The sequence below is a fragment of the Microtus oregoni genome, unplaced genomic scaffold (assembly GCF_018167655.1).
Source record: "Microtus oregoni isolate MIOR12 unplaced genomic scaffold, Mior012 000028F_ref0000031, whole genome shotgun sequence".
NCBI lineage: Eukaryota > Metazoa > Chordata > Mammalia > Rodentia > Cricetidae > Microtus > Microtus oregoni.
Genome location: NW_024543087.1, coordinates 5,247,501 through 5,267,769, shown reverse-complemented (window position 1 = coordinate 5,267,769; position 20,269 = coordinate 5,247,501). Strand labels below are relative to the sequence as shown.

The following is a 20,269-nucleotide window of genomic DNA, read 5'->3' as shown; positions in this document are numbered from 1 at the left end:
GGGGGCATTTCCTTGACTGATGATTTGATGTGGGAGGTACCAGCTCACTGTGAGCTGTGCCATCCCTGGGAAAGGTGGTCCTGGGGTGTATAAGAAAGCAAATGAAAATCCATGAGGAACGAGCACGGAAGCCGCACTCCACCATGGCTTTAGATTTAGTTCCTGTCCCCAGGATCCTCTCCTGAATTCCCCATGAAGGTGTGCTGTGAGGGGAAGCAAAACCTCTCTTCCCCAGATGCTTTTGGTCTCAGCATCCTCCACAGCAATAGAAAGAACTAAGGACCAGGTGCCAGGCAGGGTCTAGAGTCAGACCCCACGTTATGGTCATTATTCCTTGTCAATCAGACAGAATCTAGAATCACCTGGGACACTGACCTCTGAGCATGATTGCAGGGGATCAGGTTACCTGGACTGGGAAGCCTTCCCGACCATGGGCGGCACCATTCCCTTGGCAGGGATCCTGGACTATGCAAGTGGGGGAAGAGAGCAAGCAGTGGCAGAGCATGCATGTAAGCATCGCTGCTTCCTGACTGTGCTGTCATGGAGTCAGGTGCTTCGAGCCCCTTCTGCCCTGCCTGCCCCACCATAAATGATCTGTTTCCTTGAACCGAGAGCCACGATACACTCCCCTCTCTCTAAGTTACTTTTGCCACGGTCATTGGATCACAGTGACATATAAAGAAACTAAGACATCATCCCTTACAAATGCCAGCTCTGCTACCTGCTGGACATGACTGACAACAGGGGCCTTACCTGTCTTTGGCTTTGTCAACTGGAAGAAGGTCGATGAAGGACAGCATTTGGGTTTTGTTTTCTGACAAGAGATAGGTGAGCCAACCCATGCAAACCGTGTTTAACACAGCAAATGTTTTTTGACAAATACTCAGGCTTGGCACTGTCCCATCCCCCTCCTTCCACTCAGCCCACCACACTCCATACCTGAGAGCAGTGGGGAGGAGCTCACAGGTGTAGATGAAGAACCCAGAGACACTGGCTACAATGTTAAACAGTCCAAGCACAAGCATCAAGGTTATCGTCGACTTTAGCTCTGGGTAAAGACAGCACGGCCCTGAGTCATGGGCCAACCTACCTTTGGGGCCTTCCAGCTTTCTCTCAGTCCCTTACCAAAGGCAACTGAATGGCCCACCCCTACTACTTAGTCACCTAGCCAGCAGACGCAGACATTCAGCCAGAGGAAGTGTTAATCTGCATAGGCCCAGTCATTCCTGAAGTTACTATCCTCGCAGAGTTGAATAGGGCTAGGGTAGGCCAAACACTATTTGGGGGAGGTAGAGTTTCTCACTGAACCTGGAACTTGCTGATTCAGTGAGATTAGGTGGGCAGCAAACCTGAGACTCTCCTGTCTCTTTCTCTCCGAGGACCGGACTATGACATGTACTGTCCTGAATGCAGGGTAACCAAAGTCAACTCTTTATGTCTCTGCAGCAAGCGCTTCAAAAACTGAGCCATGCCTCCAACCCTCAGACTTCTATCTCCAGAATCCTATGCCTAGTTTCTTGCCCACACGTGAGATCAGTAAATCTGCCAGCTAGATTCAGTGCTCTGTGTAACAGCAGCAACAATGTCAATACCAATAAACACCAGGATATGTGAACCTAAGAAAGTTTCATTTTTGTTTTGTAGCTAATCAATATCTGATAATGTCAGGGGGATGCCGAGAGTTTCTCTGAGAGAAAGAAAGGGGCTCCTTCTGGAAGCATGCATTGCAGCCCCCTAGTAGGCCTTGGCCATTGATGGGGCTCTGTGCACTCTGGCCCCACAGACTGACCCAGGTTCAAGGCCCAGGGATCTTTGAGTTGCTGGCTATAACACCAGACACCAGGAGCCAGGCAACGAGCCCCTGGCAAAGCCCTCTGAGCAAGAATATTGGCACTGGTCCAGTATCCCACCATCCCGATGTTCCATGAGTAGATTATCCTAGACAGCATAGGTAGCCGGGAATGCTTGCCAATCAAAGGCTGCATATGAGAGGCACGGCCTGGGGCATGAGTTCAAAGAAGACTCTGCTACCATCTACTCTCATTGACCTACTAGATCTGCTTCTGGTGTGGACTGGAATAGAGTCCCGGAGACTGCCTGCCCTCACATACAAGGATAACCACTTTGGGGATAGCCTGAGTTCCTCTCTCAGGACTCTGAATGTGGATAATGCTGTCTTGGGGGCTGGGGTTTCCTTGAGGGGTGGGAAGAATGATACATGCAGGAAGCCACCTGCCGTGTGCTTTCAAGCCAGGCAAGATAAGAGACACTAGGAAGCCCCAGAAGAGAACAGACGGGAGGCAGCCTTCCTGGCAGGTTGTACCTTGAGTAAGGAAAAGGAGGAAGAAACACGAGATGGTAGCCAGAATGAGGTTCGCGAAGAGGGAACACTTTCTCCCCAAAATCTCCAGTAGAACGAGGCAATACAGCCGAGCCGGCACCTCCAGAATGCCTGGGATTATTTGTATGAGGAAGGTCTCTATCCCACAATCCTTCAACTTGAGGTTCAGTGTGAAATAGATGTAACTGATGGAAAACCTGAAACAGAACAACAAAAAAAGCAAGGGAGAGAGAAAGGAGGAGTAGGATGGAGAGGTGGGAGGAACAGCAAGAGGGAAAGAGAAGAAAAAGGAGAAGGAAGTGGAGGGAAGAGAAAGGGGAAGAGGAAGAGAGGAGAAGAGGGAGGATTGAGTGTAGGAGGAATGGAACAGAGGCAGAGAGAAGATGTGTGTGGTAGAAATGACAGAGACAGGCCTGGCCCTCGGCCTGACCAACCTCCATGCCATTCATGAGTTTGAAGCCAGCCCCAGCAACTCACCACACACAGGCCATGGTCAAGACCACCTTGAAAAGGTGCTGATTGGTGTAGAAGTCCAGGATCGAGACCTTCTTAACCTTCTTTGCCGGCGGCTGCAGCTACAAAACAACAAGACCAGTCAATGGCAGACAGGACCCGAGCTTGCTCTCTGCCCAAAATCACCAGGCAAGGCCTGCCCCTTCCCCAGTGCTGGCCACTCTCTGGCCTTGGCAGGCAGGGCTCAGTTTTGTTGCCATCATTCTGAAGCAGTAGACTAAGATCCCATGAGAGGATGAGGAAAGAGGCCTTCCCACAGTCTGCAGGCCTGGCCTCACTCCTGGCTCAAGGCTTCTTACCTCATTCAGTAGATTTAAAGGGATGGTCTTCTTGTTCACCTCAGCTGCGTAACACAGAACCTTTTTGGCCTCGTCCACCTTCCCTTTGACCATCAGCCACCGTGGGGATTCTCGGACAACCCTGTGTGACCACCTCTCTCTTACTTCACAATTCCAGGATGCCCCAACTCCAGCTGAGATGCCTCAGCTGTGGCCATCTGTATCAGCATGTGACCAAGGAACCTTTAGGTACCACCAACCTCAAGATGCCTTCTGCTCCTTGGTGGAAGCCAAACCTTCTTTCAAGCCTCCACAAACCCCACTGCTTAGTGATAATAGTCAGTCTCTTGATCCCTTTGCCCTGTGGTCTCTTTAACTACCCCAATCACCTCCCAGTTCTGCTTTCCGGCCCCAGGAGTACTGATACTTCTGTCTTCTGCAGATACATGCAACACTTACATACAATTTTTTTTTTTTTTAGAAAGCAGCAGAGATGACTCAGAGTGGAACTTCCACGGAAGAAATCTTGAGCTGGCCATCTTGCTCCATGTGGTATGTGCCGGTATTCCTTCCTTGATGACTATGGTTTACCACATGCACACAGAGATACCTCCCACAAGGCTAGCAGACTAGAAAATAGGTTGTGATCCCTGACCATGGCAGTATGGACCAGAGCTGTCGGAACACTGCAGAGGCAGTTGCATGGCCGTTGCTGTGGGTCACAGGACAGGCAACTGAAGCTAAGCTGACTGCCCAAAGGGAACCTGTCCACAGCAAACAGAGAAGCTGCAAAGGGCAGACAATGACTATGATTTGGCAGGAAAACTAGACAAGAGGGAAGACAGAGGGAAATGCTGGCTTGGCATTTTGAATATACCTTGACTTCAAAACTGAAGTCTAAAGGTATGTTACTTTGGAGAAGAGGATTTGCTTTTGTTTCCACAGGAAATGAGAGGCTGTGGATTCATTCTGAGTTAAGAAAAATCGGGTTTGATCAAGGAAGACCATCTAAGAAATCCCTGGTAAGAACAGATGGCCCAGATGTCTGTCTGAGTTCTGCATCCAGAACAGATTCAAGACTGCTGCCTGAGATGATCAAGCCTCACAGGATACTCCAGTCATGACTTGATGATATTTCTCAATTTTCTTTAGGTCCCCATAAGATTATCAGAGCCCCCAACCAGCAGGAAGTAGCCTGGAAACCTATGCCCACATTCCCCCCAAAAATGGACTATGTATATTTTCCTTTGTTTAGAATGTTGGTTGCAAGTTGTTATGGATAATAGTCAGGAGAAAAGTTAAACAAAGGATATTAGATTCAGAGTTCTTTTTCCTTAAAAAAGTGGGGGGGGGGTTGCTGTGGGACAATGGTTTGTAACCTGTCAAGTGTATGTTAATAAAGTGCTGATTGGCCAGTAACCAGGCAGGAAGTATAGGCAGAACAACCAGATAGGAAGTAGAGCTGGGTCAATTAAAACAGGAGAATTCTGGGAAGAAGGAAGCAGATTCTGCAGTCATGACCCAGTCACTGAAGAAGTAAGATGTGACTGCCTCGCTGAATAAGGTACCACCAATGTGGCTAGCATAGACAAGAATAATGGGATAATATAAGTTATAAGAGCTAATAAGTCTGAACCTCTATGCCAATCAGTTTTATAATTAATGTAGACTTCAGTGTATTTCTTTGGGTTGGGACAGAAACACCAGTCAACACACAGTCACCTAGGAGATAGGCCTCTGGGCATGTCTGTAAAGGAATTTCTATATCAGGTTAGTTGAGCTGGTGATAGTCACCCTAAATGGGGGCAGCATCCCATGGCCATGTTCCCAGACTGAATAAAAAAGAGAGAGTGAGCTGAAGATCAGCTTCTCCTTCCTCCCTCTTCCACTCTCCTCTCTGACTCTACCTACTGACTTGGATACAATATGCCAACTGCCTTAGCTCCTGCCATGATGAATTGTAGCCTGTAACTGTCAATCAAAAATAAACCTACATCCCTTCCTAAGGTTGCTTTTGGCAGGGACTTCATCATAGGAATGTGAATTGTAATTAATATATCCTTATTGTTGCAGTTTTTCTTCCAAATTTAAACACTCTCTCCTGGAGGAAGAGGAGGAGGAGGAGGAGGATAGGCCTCAGGAAGCTTAGAAAGTTACAAGACTCATCCAAAGGTTATAAAGGCAGTTAGATCACACAGTGTGATTCAATCTCAGGACCTTTGCCCTGAGTAACATTCCTTACTTTTCTAATTTCTATGATAAAATGTCTGATGGAGGCAGGTCATTGATTAATTAATAAAGAAACTGCTTGGCCCTGATAGGTTAGAACCTAGGTGTGTCGAGTAAACATAACAGAATGCTAGGACGAAGAGGAAGTGAGCTCAGACGCTATGCTTCCCCTCTCTGGGGCAGACACGATGAAGCAAGCCGCCAGGTCAGACAAGCTGAATTTTCCCGGTAAGACCAGTGCTACACAGTTTATTAGAGATGGGTTGATCGGGATATCAGAATTAGCCAGAAAGGACTAGTGCTAATGGGCCAAGCAGTGTTTAAAAGAATACAATTTGTGTATTGTTATTTTGGGGCATATGCTAGCCAGGCGCCTGGGAGCATGGAGGCAGGAATGCAACCCGCAGTTCCCACTACAGCATGGCCCCCAACGTGTGGACAACTATATCCACAGAAAGTCTGAGAAAGCTTGGGAAACAATAGAGTAAAGCATGCTTTCTTGATAGCAGCAATTTCTTGGGTCTGCTCTGCTTGCTAGAGGCAAGCAAGTGCTCTCATCTAAGAGAGGCTTCATGACTCAGCTTTAGCTGCAAAACCCTACAGCTCTTAAGAGGTTTTGTCACAAAACACTTAAATGGCGTTGATAAAAGCCAACTGAATGCTTGTTTGTTTTCAGCCATAGCAGGAAAAAAGTTGTGCTGTTTTAAAATGCCGGTTTTCTGGGCCATCCTGCCAGGGCAAGCTCTGACTCAGACTCAAGCAGGTAGTCTGACTGAATGTGGTCTCTGAGCAGAATGCTGCAGTTTGCTTGCTGGCAGGGACCTTAAAATGCCATAGAGTTGTAGCAGTAAACATGGCTACAACCCGTACCTCTGCCATGAGGCTGGAATGCTAAGGAATGGGCTGGATCTAGCTGCCAAAGCCACGGGTTTAATTCTACCCATATTACTCCATAATTTAAAGGCTCATGTGTTCAGAAAAAGAGAGAGAGATACAGTAAAGAGAGATTCAAAGACAGAAAATTTCTAAATGATTTACAACATGTTAAAAATATATGCAGGCTAAAAGTTAAAGTTCTTAAAAGTAAAAAAAGGAAGAAATAGAGTAGTTGGGTATGGTAGGACACACCTTTAATCCCAACACTTGGAAGGCAGAGGGAGATTGACCTCTGTGACTTCAAGTTGTGGTATCACACGCCTTTAATCCCAATGCCTGGGAGGCAGAGACAGCCAGATCTCTGAGAGTGTAAGGACAGCCTGGTCTTCAGAGTTATTCCAGGACAAAGATATACAGAAAACCTGTCTCAAAGAGTAAAAATAAACAAAATAGAGTTAAATAAAGCCATACAAAGATGGAAAATAAACAGAGAATTTTGATACTGTATGCTATTATGCTCTCTTTGAATTGTTTGAATGCTGAGGAAGGAGCAACAGCTGCTAAAAGATATTTGTTTATAAATGCTACTGAACTAATCCAACATAGATATTTTGAAAATACCTTGACTTCAGAATTTGGATCTAAGGATATGATACTTTGGAAAACAGATTCTTCTTTTGTTTTCACAGAGGATGAAACCCTGTGGATTGCTTCTATTCCAATATGGTATGATGGACCACACCCTCCTGAAAGGTTGCTGTGAACACCCTCAAAAAATTACGTCAATCAATTGACGACTGAGATGAACCTAGCACACAGGTTATACCCTGAAATATCTGATTAACAGTGCCCCCATACAGCAGGAAGCAGTTTGGAGAGAAATAACTGTGCCCAAATTCCCAAATATTGTTTATAAATGTTCTTTTACATTTAAAGGAGGATATGATATAGGTATGAATAATTTACATTGATATGGATTGTGCTTTAGTAATTTAAATTTAAGGTCAATTTTGTTATATGTATATGTGTTTCTGATCTTGATTAAGGTATTGTGATTGTGTAGCTCATTTAAAAATGTAATGCATATAGGTTGTTAATGGATAATCATTAATAATAGTCAAGTTTGTAGTCATGTTAGTTAGATTTTCTAGATATATAGATATATATTTCAGTTAGATCGCCATTCTTCATATCTTTCAAAGACTACGGAATATGCTATTTAATGTTTTAATAACTTAGGATTTTTCATGACAATGAGACACGTCTGCTCCTGGCAGCACCAATATACTTCAAGAGGAAGATGGGAATTGGAGAGGATACTTATGGAGTTTGATAGCCATTTCAGCAAGAAACTGCTCTTGTCTGGACTATTGCATAAACTGGACACAGAGAACCCGCAGAGAGAGGACTACTGAACTTGCCTAAAGGTGAGATGATCTTTTGGGGTTCCTGATTCATTAAAGAGTCTGCGAGACATTCTGTAGGACACAGCAGATAATGACTGAACTGCCTTTGAATTTTCCTGCTTTCTAGAAATGTCTGCGGGATACTATGGGCCTGAATGCCGAAGATGGATGCCCCAATGGTACAAAAGTTTTTTTCCACACTCTTACATGAGCGGTACCGTCACAGCCCCACCTTAGATTGCTGTCTGTGGTCCCACATCTAAAAACAGCAAACAGCTTGACCATGCCTCAGCTGAACACAAGAACCTCTTTCCCTTTTCCCCTGAAGGGTCATTTCTTAGGGGACACCATTTACTCAATTTCAACTCATGGGTAATGCTTCAGCACTCCTCCAGTGAAGTCAACTCAAAGAAGGTGGCTATGGCCATCCCAAGCTTTAGGTCTCGCCACTTTAACCTTGACCCTTGCCTATCTTGGGATCTCTGTCACTCCCACTGTCTGACTACTTCTCAGGTTCTTCTCTGAGGGTGATGAACGGCTTTGGCTCCTTCTCAGGCCATGCATCTCCCACCCATTTCCGTGTTCCCCATCCACTTCCACCCATGAGAATCACCCCCCAGTATGCGCTCTACTGTTCTGCTCACCAGATATTGGAGATGATGGGAAACAAGGGCACGCCAGCCAGTAAGAACACGAGCCTCCAGTGGAAAATCTTGGTGGCAACTCCTGACAGGAAAATGATCCCTAATCCTAGGAAGCAGTGCTGCAGGATGATCGCATGGGTCCGGTGCTCACCCACCAGCCACTCCATGACTGTGCAGAGCACATGAGAACAAAACTGTGGTCAGTTTGCAGTCCCCAGGTTGGCCATCCATGCAGCTGGCTGGCATGCCCACCCTTCCCTTGACATGAATTCAGAGTAGACAGTGTCTTCTGCCTGTTCCAGATCTTTCTCAGAGATAGAATGTCTGCATCTCCCACTGCACACCCCAAGTCTTGATGAACCTCCTCAGACCCACACTCACACTTCCATTTCTTCTACTCCCAACCACTCCCTCTAAAACTTCTGCCTAACTTGTTCAGGGCCTCTCACGGGGTCTGACATGAGCTGAGACCAGGAACCACCTGTCTTGGAGTGCTTTGCTGCTTTGACCTCCTTGGCCTGAGGCTCTGTACAGGGTTAGTTCCCTTTGGCTGTGTTCCAACAAATTCTCCATGAGAAGAGGAATCAGAGAGCACCAGGAAAATGACAGAATACGTTTGGATATAGGTATGGCTGTATATGCATTTAGGTATTAGCATGACACAGCTCCTGGGGTAGAAGCCCCAGCTCCTTCCTGCTGTGTGGCCCTGAACAAGTTGGCTAACTCTGTGAGGCTCAGGATGAAAGAAGCAAAGCAATAGAGGGCTTAGCAGCTCCCTTGATTCTCGAGGTGCAGGGTACACAAGTAGCAGGAGGGGGAACATTTGGGGTACAGGAGAATACTGTGGGGATGAGGGTTGGGGGCACTCCCTTCTGACTCCCTCACACTACTGGGAAGCCAAGAGGGGAGCCTCTTCTTCCTTCCCCACTAGGTTTTAGCCTGTCCATCCCAGGTAGATCTGCCTCCTGCTCCCTCTTGAACTGAACCTATTTCCATCCCACCCTGCCCCTTGTGAGTCAGTCACCTAAAGACGAACTGCTGATGACGTAGCCCAGAGATGCCTGGGCTGAAGTGAAGCGGAAGAACAGATACTGGTTAAAACTTTTCACAAAGGCTGTTCCGAATCCGAAGAAGAGGAAGCCTGCCAGTGACATCAGGAAGACGGGATAGCGGCCTATCCTGCGGGTATGAGGAGGAGATGCCACCAAGGGTCACACTTCCCGGCCAGCCTCGGTGGTGCACCTGGGCCAGGCTTTGGGTTACCTAGGGCTTTGGAGTATCCCTCCATTTGCTTTCCCCAGCTTGAGATTCATTCAGAGTTTGAGCGTTATGCCATCTCCTGAGAAAGAGGCAGGGTGTCCTAAGGATCAGTGGGAACCCCAGGACACTTACTTGTCACATAAGAACCCGAAGAACAGAGACCCTGTCAAGAAGCCCGCCAGAAACACAGTCAGCATGTTCTCTTTGTTTGGTTCATTGCCACACACCAGGTCAAACTGCAGGTGAGACAATAGCATTGTTCAAGCCTCCACACAGACCTAGCCCTTCGGGAAAAGAGACTGAGATTGACCCCAAGGGGAACCTTAAGGTCAGTGATTCTCAGCTTTCCTAAGACTGCGCCCCTTTAATACAGTTTCTCATGCTGTGGTGACCCCAACCATAAAATAATTTTGTTGTCGCTTCATAACTGATTTTGCTACTGTTATTAGTCATGGTGTAAATAACTGATTTGCAGTATATCTGAAATGAGACCCCTATAAAGGGTTGTTTGACCTCCAAAGGTGTCGCAACCCATAGGTTGACAACCGCTGCCTCGAGCAGATGACTGACATTCAGGGAAAGGGACAGGTAGTTCTATGTAAAGTGTCTTTACTCTGTTATCCCTGGACTCAGTCTGTCCAGCACCTGGTAGATCCTGGATCTAAACCAGGAGAGAGGAAGCAAAGACATTGGGCCAGAAAGGACATTGCTGGGGACTTATTAAGCACAGGCACGAATATTGGTCCTGGGCTCCAACTTAGAGCTTCCCATGGACTAAAAAGACCCGGATTTCAACTCAGGGTATGAAGTCCTGTGAGAAATGCCCAACACAAGTTTTTTCTTTTCTATCTGTAGCTTCTGTGCATTCTGCTTGGTTGCCTCTTGACCCGTAACCCTTGCCCTGTGCCTCTACGGCCTCAACCCAGGCTTAGATCCAAGGTCTGCCAGATGTTGGAGAGAATACAGGGGTAACAGAGGAACACACCCTACACACAGCTACCTATGCCCCATCTAAGGGCCCTCCATCTAAGGGTCTCTCCTTGACCAGAAGACAAGAGCCACAACACAATAAGCAATTCTCTGGGCAGGTGGCAAGCCTGTCTCTACACCAAAATGCACTCTAGCTTCCTGCCTAAGACAGGGAGGGCACAGGGCTGGGAAACAAGAACCCCAGGTTCCTTTTCTGGTGCACCCCACAGAATGTACTCAGGCCAATTGCCCCCTGTCTCTGTCTCCTTTTCTGGGTAGCCATAGTCAACACAACAGAAGACAAGCATACCTCATTGATCAGGGAGCGCTTCTTAGCATAAGGGTAGATCCATCCATATCTGCATGTTTCTGTGTAATTGAGGCCAAAATGGATGATGGAATCGAGATCCCATGACACTGGTATATACATGAGGCAGGTCTGGAAACTGCCATCGGGTGCTCGGGGCAGGGTCAGGTTCATCTGCTCAGCCACTGAGAGGTTGGGACCTACTTTCAGGATCCAGCTGGTGTTACAGTAGGGTTTCTGGGCGGTGAGAACGAAGCTATCTGAGAACATGAAGAAGGACAGCAGCCCATAGGGGATCAAGGTGAGGGCCACCAGCCTCCACTGGAATGTGCCGAACTCCCCCACAGCATCCAGAACACTGGCCAGCTTGTCATCCTTCTTGAGCTCTATGGCCTTCAATTTGCGTAACAACATCTCCAAGGACCAGGAATGGGAGGGAATGGAAATCTCACGCTCGTGTGTGCTCCTGGAATTCTGGGTTCCAAATGCTGACTCAGAATCCTGTTCTTCCATCTGTTCAAGAAAAGCTGATGTTCAGTCCCCTGTCACCATTTTCCATCATCAGATCCCAGGATGGGAGCCAAGGGACTAAACACCCTCTGCCTTGTATCAGTGAGAATGTGGCCCCTTTCTTGTCTTCCAAAGTCTCTTAGTTAGACTAATCCATTCCTCCTGGCTCAACCACATCAATTTTCAGTGCAATGGATATTTTGGGTGTTTTAGAGAACGTTCTCCCAGTGAATGCCAGGAACTCTCTGACAGCTCCTTCACGAGGAGCTACTCATATACCCGAGCAACTAACTCTCTGACTGACAGCTCCCACACAGGGAGCTACTCACACACCTGAGGAAGTCTCTGACAGACAGCTCCCTCACAGGGAGCTACTCACACACCTGAGGAAGTCTCTGACTGACAGCTCCCTCACCAGGAGCTACTCACACACCTGAGGAACTCTCTGACTGACAGCTCCCTCACCAGGAGCTACTCACACACCTCAGGAATGCTCTGACTGACAGCTCCCTCATAGCTAGCTACTCACAGTACTGAGGCATCACTGGAATTTCCAAGGCAGCTGGAAACTCCAGGGATCGCCCTTTTCAAATAAGTAAATACACAATGAAGTAAAATAAACACCTGAATCAGGAGCAGGGAAGGCCTGGGAGGAGGGGCCAAAGGCAGTGCTTTGGTGCCCTTACCAGAGGCTTGGCAGCCAGGGCTGGACTGTGGAACACCGCACAAGGGGCAGAGACAGCCAGCAACATGGAGACAGAGCAGTGCAGCAGGCAAGGGCAGGGAGGGTGTGAGCAGTACTCAGGACACTGCCTTGGGATAGAGGAAGGAGCACACTCTAAGCCTAATCCTGTGTTTGGAGTAAAAACCCCTCCACAGCACTAGGGTGGTTATGGGTTGGGAGTGCTGCAGTCCCTTTTTCTGTGGAAACATTCTTCAAACAGAGGATGCAAGATTCTCAAAGTCCAATGGCAAACAAACATTGTGGTCTGAGAAGCAAGGCACTATGGGACGACAACAGCTCACAGCCCAGAGGGTTAACTTCTAAGTATAAGAAGGGGTAAAAGATTGCTTGAAATAAAAATCCTAGAAGGGAAGTTAGACAAATATTCAATCCAGAGAGTTAGCTAGCTCGAATGTGCAGCTAGCACGTAAGGCAGGAATAAGATTTGGTAGGTGAACAGTGGCATGGGCCTAAGCAGAAATTCGAAAGAGAAACAGAAAAGGCAATAAACAATCATTTTTTCTCAGAATTAAAAACCATAAATCAATATCGGAAACCCAAAGCTTCTCTCAAGCACAATGGCAGGAACTCGTGGTTAAACACACTGTAATTAAGTCTTAGGACCCCAGGGGCAAGGAAGGATGCTGAAGCCCAGGCAAAGGAGAATGGAGAGCACAGCCAGCCTGCATGCGCTGTGTGAAGAACCAGGGTAGAATAAAGATGTGCATTGCCAGTCGGGAACTAAGTGGGCACAGAAGCAAGATGCCTAATCTGATGGAGTTGACAAAAGATCTCAGGGAGACCGCCTGAGATGCAAACACAGGTCAATCAAAATGACAAGCCTGTACAAGAATTTCAAATATGGATTCTTCTAAGAAACAAGGGGACTGTCAAACTATGGAGGAGAGAAAGAAGACGGTGGGGTGGCAGACATGGCCCAATGGTAAGAGCACATGCTACGTTTACAAAAGACTAAGTTCAGTTCCCAGCATTCATGCCAGGTGGCTCACAACCACCTGGAATTCTAGCTCCAGGGGATCCAACGACCTCTCTGGGCTCCAAGGGTGTGTGGTGTGTGTGTGTGTGCTTGTGTCTGTGTGTGTGTACATATGCTATTTGGGAGGGGAAGGCACCTATATTTTTCAGCGCTTCCTGTGACTGAGAAAGCATGCAAGGTGGAGGCTTTGGAGCTACCCTGCCTACTACAGATTTACAGGTACTTCAATGGGTGGATAAGTGTTTACAAAAGGGAAATCAGTTCAATTCAGAAAAAAAAAATCTAAGGAAGAAGACACACAGACAAAGCGAATTCAGTAACCATAACTGGAAAAGTGAGCTCAAATTCATTGTCAAAACTTATAGAGCCGGTTGTTTCTGAGGACTGAGGAGCCTTCAGAGCTGGGGTTCAGCTCGTGCTAGGTCAAATACTTGAAGGTTGTAGCCAGACCCCTAGTTCTAGGTGTCATCGGCCACAGATCTAAAGCAACGTGTTTAGCCAATACCATGTGTTCCACCATGCCCTTCCCACCAGAGTGGACTAGAAGGTCTCAACCCTTGACCAAACAAACCTTTCTTCCTTTAAGTTGTTTCTATCAGCTATTTGGCCACTGTGACTCAAGTGATCTGCCTATGTATCTATCATCTGAATATCTATCCATCACCTATCTATCAATATATCTGTCTACCTATCCATCACCTATCTATCTATCTATCTATCTATCTATCTATCTATCTATCCATCACCTATCTATCTCTCCATCACCGATTTATCTATCTATCCATCATCTATGTATCTTCCTATCTATCTATCTATCTATAATCTATCTATCACCTAACTATCTATCATCTATCTATCTATCTCTCTCTCTCTCTCTCTCTCTCTCTCTATCTCTCTATCATATATCTATCTATCCATCACCTATGAATCATTCTATCATCTATCTATCTATACATCATCTATCTATCTATCTATCTATCCATTGCCTACCTACCTATAATTATTAGTATCTATAACATATCTATCAATCATCTATTAACCATCTAATCATCTATCAATCACAAATCGATATATCAACTATCGCCTATCTACATATCATCTATAATTAATCTGTCTACCTATCATCTATAATTTATATATCTATCTCCTATCATGACTTTATAATTTTTCTATCACCTATCTCTCTCTTCCATCTATATATGTACAGAAGAATACCATTCAGACATTGAAGACAAATATTTTGTCATTTGTAGAAACATGGACTTTAGATTTCTGGGCAGTGGTGGCACACGCCTTTAATCCCAGCACTTGGCAGGTAGAGGCAGACGGATCTCTGTGAGTTCGAGGCCAGACTGATCTACAGAGTTAGTTCGAGGACAGGATCCAAAGCTACAGAGGAACTCTGTCTCGAAAAATCAAGACAAAAAAAAAAAAGGAAATAAAAAAAGAAACATGAATAGAAGAGGTAGGCATTCTGCTGAGTGAAATAAGTCATATACACAAAGACAAATACCCTGTGTTGTGTTCTCATTTGTGTGGAAGATAGAGTTGATCTCAAAGAAATAAGTAGTGGCTTCCCAGAGCCTTGACAAGCCAGGGGCAGGGGTGGGGAGATGATAGTTAATAGGGAGGGGTGCAGCTGGATCGGAGAATAATACCATCTGATGCTCTGTAGCACAGCAGAGTAACTATGGTGGACAACAATCAATAGACTAAGTAGCCAATAGCACTTTGAATATTCCCAAGGCTAAGAAATAATGTTATGTCTGAGATAGCGGATATGTTAAAGACTGGCCTGATGATTACCTATTGCTACACTGTACTCTATAAACACACATAACTACTCTGCATTAATTTAAATGTTAATAAAATAAGTTAAAAATAAAAGAGAAATATCAAATCCATGCCATGTCTTAAAAGGGTTGTTAGCATTTCCCAATGTTCTTGCAGCGTACCTTGTTTATATCTTCTGGGCTGTCACAGGAAGTCACTTTGGTCCTCTCCTCTTATTAAAGGTCTTGATGTAGATGACAATTAGGTCACCCTGTAAGAAGACACGTTTAAGGCACAAGGACAAGAAAAGGCAGAGAGGATGGGAATGTTCTATTTGGTGCAGTAATCAAAAGGAAGTGGATATGGCTAAATTATTCAGATAAATGCTAAAGGACCCAGAGAGGTGGCTGCTCTTGCAAAGGCTTCAGGTTTGGTTCCCAGCATTCACACAGCAGCTACAACCATCTGTAACTCCAGTCCCGGGGGATCTGACACCCCTGTTTGGTGTTTGTGGCCCTGCACACATATGGAAAGTGCACAAACATACATGCAGACAAAAAACTCATTGACCTAATATAAAAATCTTTGAAAAAAGAAAAATACCAAAATTGGACATAACTAGGAATAGAGAGATTTACTACCTAAAGATAAAACATTCAGAATATAGCTGAGCGGTGGTCGTGCACGCCTTAATCCCAGCACTTGGGAGGCAGAGGCAGGTGGATTTCCGTGAGTTTGAGGCCAGCCTGGTCTACAGAGTGAGTTCCAAGACAGGCTCCATAGCTACTGAGAAACCCTGTCTCAAAATTACCCTCCCGCCAAAAAGTTTCAGAATATAATAAAACTCTTAAACTATCCGAGCCTACTAACCCCCTTCAAATACTTCAGACAAAGTGGGCAGAGAGGAGCCACAGCTCCGACACGGTGATGACATTTGTAGCCCTTCAGGTTGACTTTTAATTGTGTACACGTATCTGTGTGGAGGCATGTGTCTGTGTGTGGTGTGTTTGTGTGTGTGCAGGCACCTTCAGAGGCCAGAGCGGGTGTGGGACGCCCTGAAGCTGGACTGTGAGCCCCTCATTGCGGGCCCGAGGAACAGAATTTGGATCCTCTAACAGCAACACGCTCCTAGCCACGGAGCCACCACTGCAGACCCTAATGGAACTCCTCTAAGAAGTAAAATGTATTTAGCAATGATATAGACTAACACTGCTTGGGAGCTCTATCTTGCCACCTGTGGGGGTACATACCTGCCACCCCAAAACTCTGTAGTGGGAGGATCCCAAGTTTAAGGCTAGCCTTGGCTATAGAACTAGATTCTTTCTCAAGAATGGGGGTGGGGAGGCTTACTGGAAAGTTTCCGTGGTCTAGGGTGCTTGGCACACATCCCAAAGACTGAAGTTATGAGCCTAGCACCCACGTAAAAGCCAGGCAAGCAAATTTGCACCCCAGCTACAAGATGGGTGGAGACACGAGGATTGCTGGGATTTTACGGTTTCCAGTCTAGCATTAAAAAAGGTAAAAAAATAAATAAGTAAATAAATTCTAAGAAAATAAAAATTATGGCCAAAGAGCACGAGCAAGGAAATCAGGACGGGGAGGGGTGCAACCACACACTGAGACAAGGGGGATGTTCTATCGGGAACTCACCAAGGCCAGCTGGCCTGGGTCTGAAAAAGCATGGGATAAAACTGGACTCGCTGAACATAGCGGACAATGAGGACTACTGAGAACTCAAGAACAATGGCAATGGGTTTTTGATCCTACTGCACGTACTGGCTTTGTGGGAGCCTAGGCAGTTTGGATGCTCACCTTACTAGACCTGGATGAAGGTGGGTGATCCTTGGACTTCCCACAGGGCAGGGAACCCTGATTGCTCTTTGGGCTGATGAGGGAGGGGGACTTGATCGGGGGAGGGAAATGGGAGGCGGTGGCAGGGAAGAGGCAGAAAACTTTAATAAATAAATAAATAAATAAATAAAAATAAACTAGAGCCAAAGTAAAGGAAGGAAGCTGGACCTGGCACTATAAGCCTGTGATTCCAACTACTTATGAGGTTGAGGCAAGAGGATCAAAATGCTTGAGACCAGTCTAGGGTACAAGATGAGTTCAAGGCCAGCTTGGTTAATTTAGTTAAATTGGTTCATTTGCTCAATTACTTTAATTAACCCCTCCCTCCACGGACTACCCATGGGGATTGGCAGTCTGCAAGGCCCCTGACCACGCCACCATCCCCAATCCCAAAGGTCCCACTAGAAGAACAGAGAGTCCAGTACTCCACCTGCACACAGAAAACGGCCAGGTGCCACATCTGAAACCCCACAGTTCCCTTGAGGACAGCCTGCTATTTCCAGAGTCCCACAACTGAACAGGCTCAGGCACATTCCCGTCCAGATCTCTGCTGAGAACATGGCCCCACACTCACCAGGTGTTATCATACCTTCCACCTTCTACACCTGCCCCCAGTCCATCCTCCCTGGGGACAGGAACACAAGCCAAAGCCAGGGCCCACCTGACTGTTGTCCAGACCCAACCAGAGCCTCAGAAGCAGAACCCTGGGGTTCCATTGGTGGCTAGGGAGATCGTGTCACAATGGGTCGCAGAGGGTGGACTAGGAATGTTGAGGGCCGTATTCTACTCCAGACACACAGGTGGCCATGGTCTCGAGGCCAGAAATGGTTAAGGCAAGTATGCAAACTGCCTGTGAGGAAACCTTGTGCTTCTACACAAACTGTCTTCTATACCAGAAGCACTTCCCCTCCAAATGAAAGCCCACTCCCGGTCAGCTGTCCTTCAAGCCTTCCTGACCCCACCCCTGGAAAGGCCTCCCTCTGTGCTACACTGCTTTTGCCTCAAGGACACAACTCTGTCAGTTTGCTAGACCTGCTCATGTCTGACCCACCTTCCCAGGAGCCGGGGCCTTCTCTGCTAATGCCAATGGGACTACAGTCTTTATGCTTGTTAGGGGTGGGGAATCTACACAGGCCTAGCAGCCAGCCAGAACTGGGGTGGGGAACAGAGGGCTCGTGGCGTTAGGACACGGCTCAGGATGAGAACTGAGTAAGAAGCAGGAATGACAGCAAAGGACGCTGGGGACCAGACTTGCCAGATGGCTCCTTCACTGCAGGGCACTGGCAAAACTGGCAGAGAACGTCAGGAGGCGGGACTCAGAAGACAACTCAGGAGGCCAGGGGCTCACCACACAAGCATAGAGGACCCGTGTGAAAGCTGAAAGTGGTGGCTTGTAAGCCCAGCCCTACAGAGACAGGAGGGTCCCTGAGGCCGGCTGGACAGCCGGCCTGCTGATTGGCACGTCTCTCATCCCAGTGAAAAATCCTATCTCATATAACAAGGTGGAGGGGTTAGGGAGAATGCTCAGTACTTGGCAAAGTGCTTGTCACACAAACATGAAGACCTGAATTCAGATCTCCAGGAACAATGGAAACTCCGGGCCCATCCCCAGATATATGTATTCCCAGCCCTGTAATGGTAGGAGGCAGGATGGATAGGGACAGGAGATACAAGGTGGGAGGATGGGATGGGGACAGGTAGATCCCTGGAGCTCAGTATATCCAGGTGGTAAGCCTAGGCCACTTGTCTCCAGAGGAGTCCAGGACAAGATTTGACCACCATCATATTGGAGTCAAGAACCTGGCAAAATGGATAGTCATTGGCTCACTAGAGAGCTCTGAGAGCAGCAGGCACTTCAGAAGGAATTGAAGTCTCTTGCTGTCGTGGAAACATGGAGGCAAATGCAACTTAGAGCCTTCTCTGACCTCCCTGACAACCAGGACCCTTGATCCAAGGAAAGAGAGAGTAGAGACTGAGAAGAGGTTTAACCTTTAGTAGCAACCAGGTTTGTGGTAAAGGTCATGGCATCTCCTCCAGGACAATACGGTTGCTGGTAGGCAGCCTGGAGAGGTGATCAGAGGTTGCAACCATTTCTGAAGCAAGGGGAGGACTTCTTGGTTGGGAAATATTGGATGAGAGACACGCAGAGTGAAGAAGAGAAATGGCCATTAGTGAAGACAGAAAAGAAGCCCATTAGGAGCTGGGCTGCTAAGAGCCTGTGAAGGCTGGTCACTGGATTCACAGAAAAACCGAATAGCACATGACTATCCTGCAGTCTGGGGTGCAGAGACAGCAGAGGTACCTGGGCTCACTCGCTGCTGTGGCTTTTCTAGTTGGACACAACCAAACAGCACAAGAATTAAAGTGTGAGGTGCTGGTAACAACAACAGGACCGATCTGTCTCCACAGCAGGTGGAGGGACAGCTTCTGCTCTGGTCTGGGAGGTGACAGAGACTGGGAGAAGAGTCAACAGACCACAAGGTCCCAGTGGAACTAAGAAGGTTGCTGTAGAATGTCTGCATTCCTTCCCTCAGGGTCACAGTATGTGGAGGTGAGGCCATGGCCATGATTAGATCATATCGAAATATGATCATCAGGGTGAGACCTCCCCCCCCCCGACAGAATTAGTGACCTAATAGGAAGAGGGGAAGAGAAACTTTTCTCCATACACACACACGCACACACACACACACACACACACACACACACCAAGAAAGGCCAATGAGGACCAAGAGAGGTGGCCTTCCATTCCCAGAGGTCTAGAAAAGCTCATATAGGCATGCATACAGGCACAGAGAAAGGCTCTTTACCAGAACCTGGCCAAGCTGTTGGTGTAGGAGTTCCTTCTATCTTTGTGTTGCTTTCATTGGTTAATAAGGAAACTGCTTTGGGTCCTTGATAGGGCAGAACTTAGGTTGGCAGAGAAGACAGAACCGCTTTCTGGGAGGAAGAAAGCAGAGTGAGGAGAACCGCCATGAAGCCACCAGAGTCAGGCATGCTGGATCTTTCCCAGTAAGCCACAGACATGTGGCAATATTAATTGAAATGGGTTAAATCCAGGTGTAAGAGTTAGCCAATAAGATGTTAGAGCTAATAGGCCAAGCAGTCATTTAATTAATACAGTTTCTGTGTGGTTATTTCGGGGTTAAGCTAGCCAGGCAGCCGGGACAAACAAGCAGGCCTCTCCTTTACAATATGCTGGCACCCTCACCTCAGATCACCTGGCTGCTCCTGTGCACCCCAAGCAGACCAAGTCAGGTGGAAGAACAGAGGAAACCAACCAAAGTGTTAGCATGTCATTAGGGTTTGAGTATGAAATGACCCCAAGGGTTTCATGGGTTGAATACTGGATACTGACCTGGTGGCCCTATTTTAAAAAGATTGAGGAACCTAGGAGGTGGGTCTTTGTCAGAGAAAGTAGGTCATTAGAGGTAAACCTTCAAAAGCTGTACATGGTCCCTGGGCCATTCCTAACCTTCTACCCTAACCTTCAAGAGGTGGAGAAACTCACCCCCCCCCCCGTTCCCACACCCATGACGTTCAGCTAAAGCACATGGGGTTGAGTGGCCATGGAGGAACCCTTTTGAAAAC

General features: G+C 47.0%; 1 protein-coding gene across 1 annotated transcript in view; it reads right to left on the bottom strand.

Annotated features, from left to right (window-relative positions):
* Positions 1-20,269, bottom strand: part of LOC121464447 (solute carrier family 22 member 14-like) — a 31,639-nt gene that overhangs the window by 1,681 nt on the left and 9,689 nt on the right. Inside the window, exons 2-10 of the mRNA XM_041677445.1 lie at positions 15,010-15,098; positions 10,827-11,336; positions 9,680-9,783; positions 9,312-9,466; positions 8,288-8,456; positions 3,154-3,274; positions 2,819-2,916; positions 2,324-2,538; positions 940-1,048 (exon numbers count right to left, since the gene is read on the bottom strand). Of these exons, the coding sequence (XP_041533379.1) occupies positions 940-1,048; positions 2,324-2,538; positions 2,819-2,916; positions 3,154-3,274; positions 8,288-8,456; positions 9,312-9,466; positions 9,680-9,783; positions 10,827-11,336 (1,481 nt within the window). The 5' untranslated portion in view covers positions 15,010-15,098. The remainder of the gene's footprint in view (positions 1-939; positions 1,049-2,323; positions 2,539-2,818; positions 2,917-3,153; positions 3,275-8,287; positions 8,457-9,311; positions 9,467-9,679; positions 9,784-10,826; positions 11,337-15,009; positions 15,099-20,269) is intronic.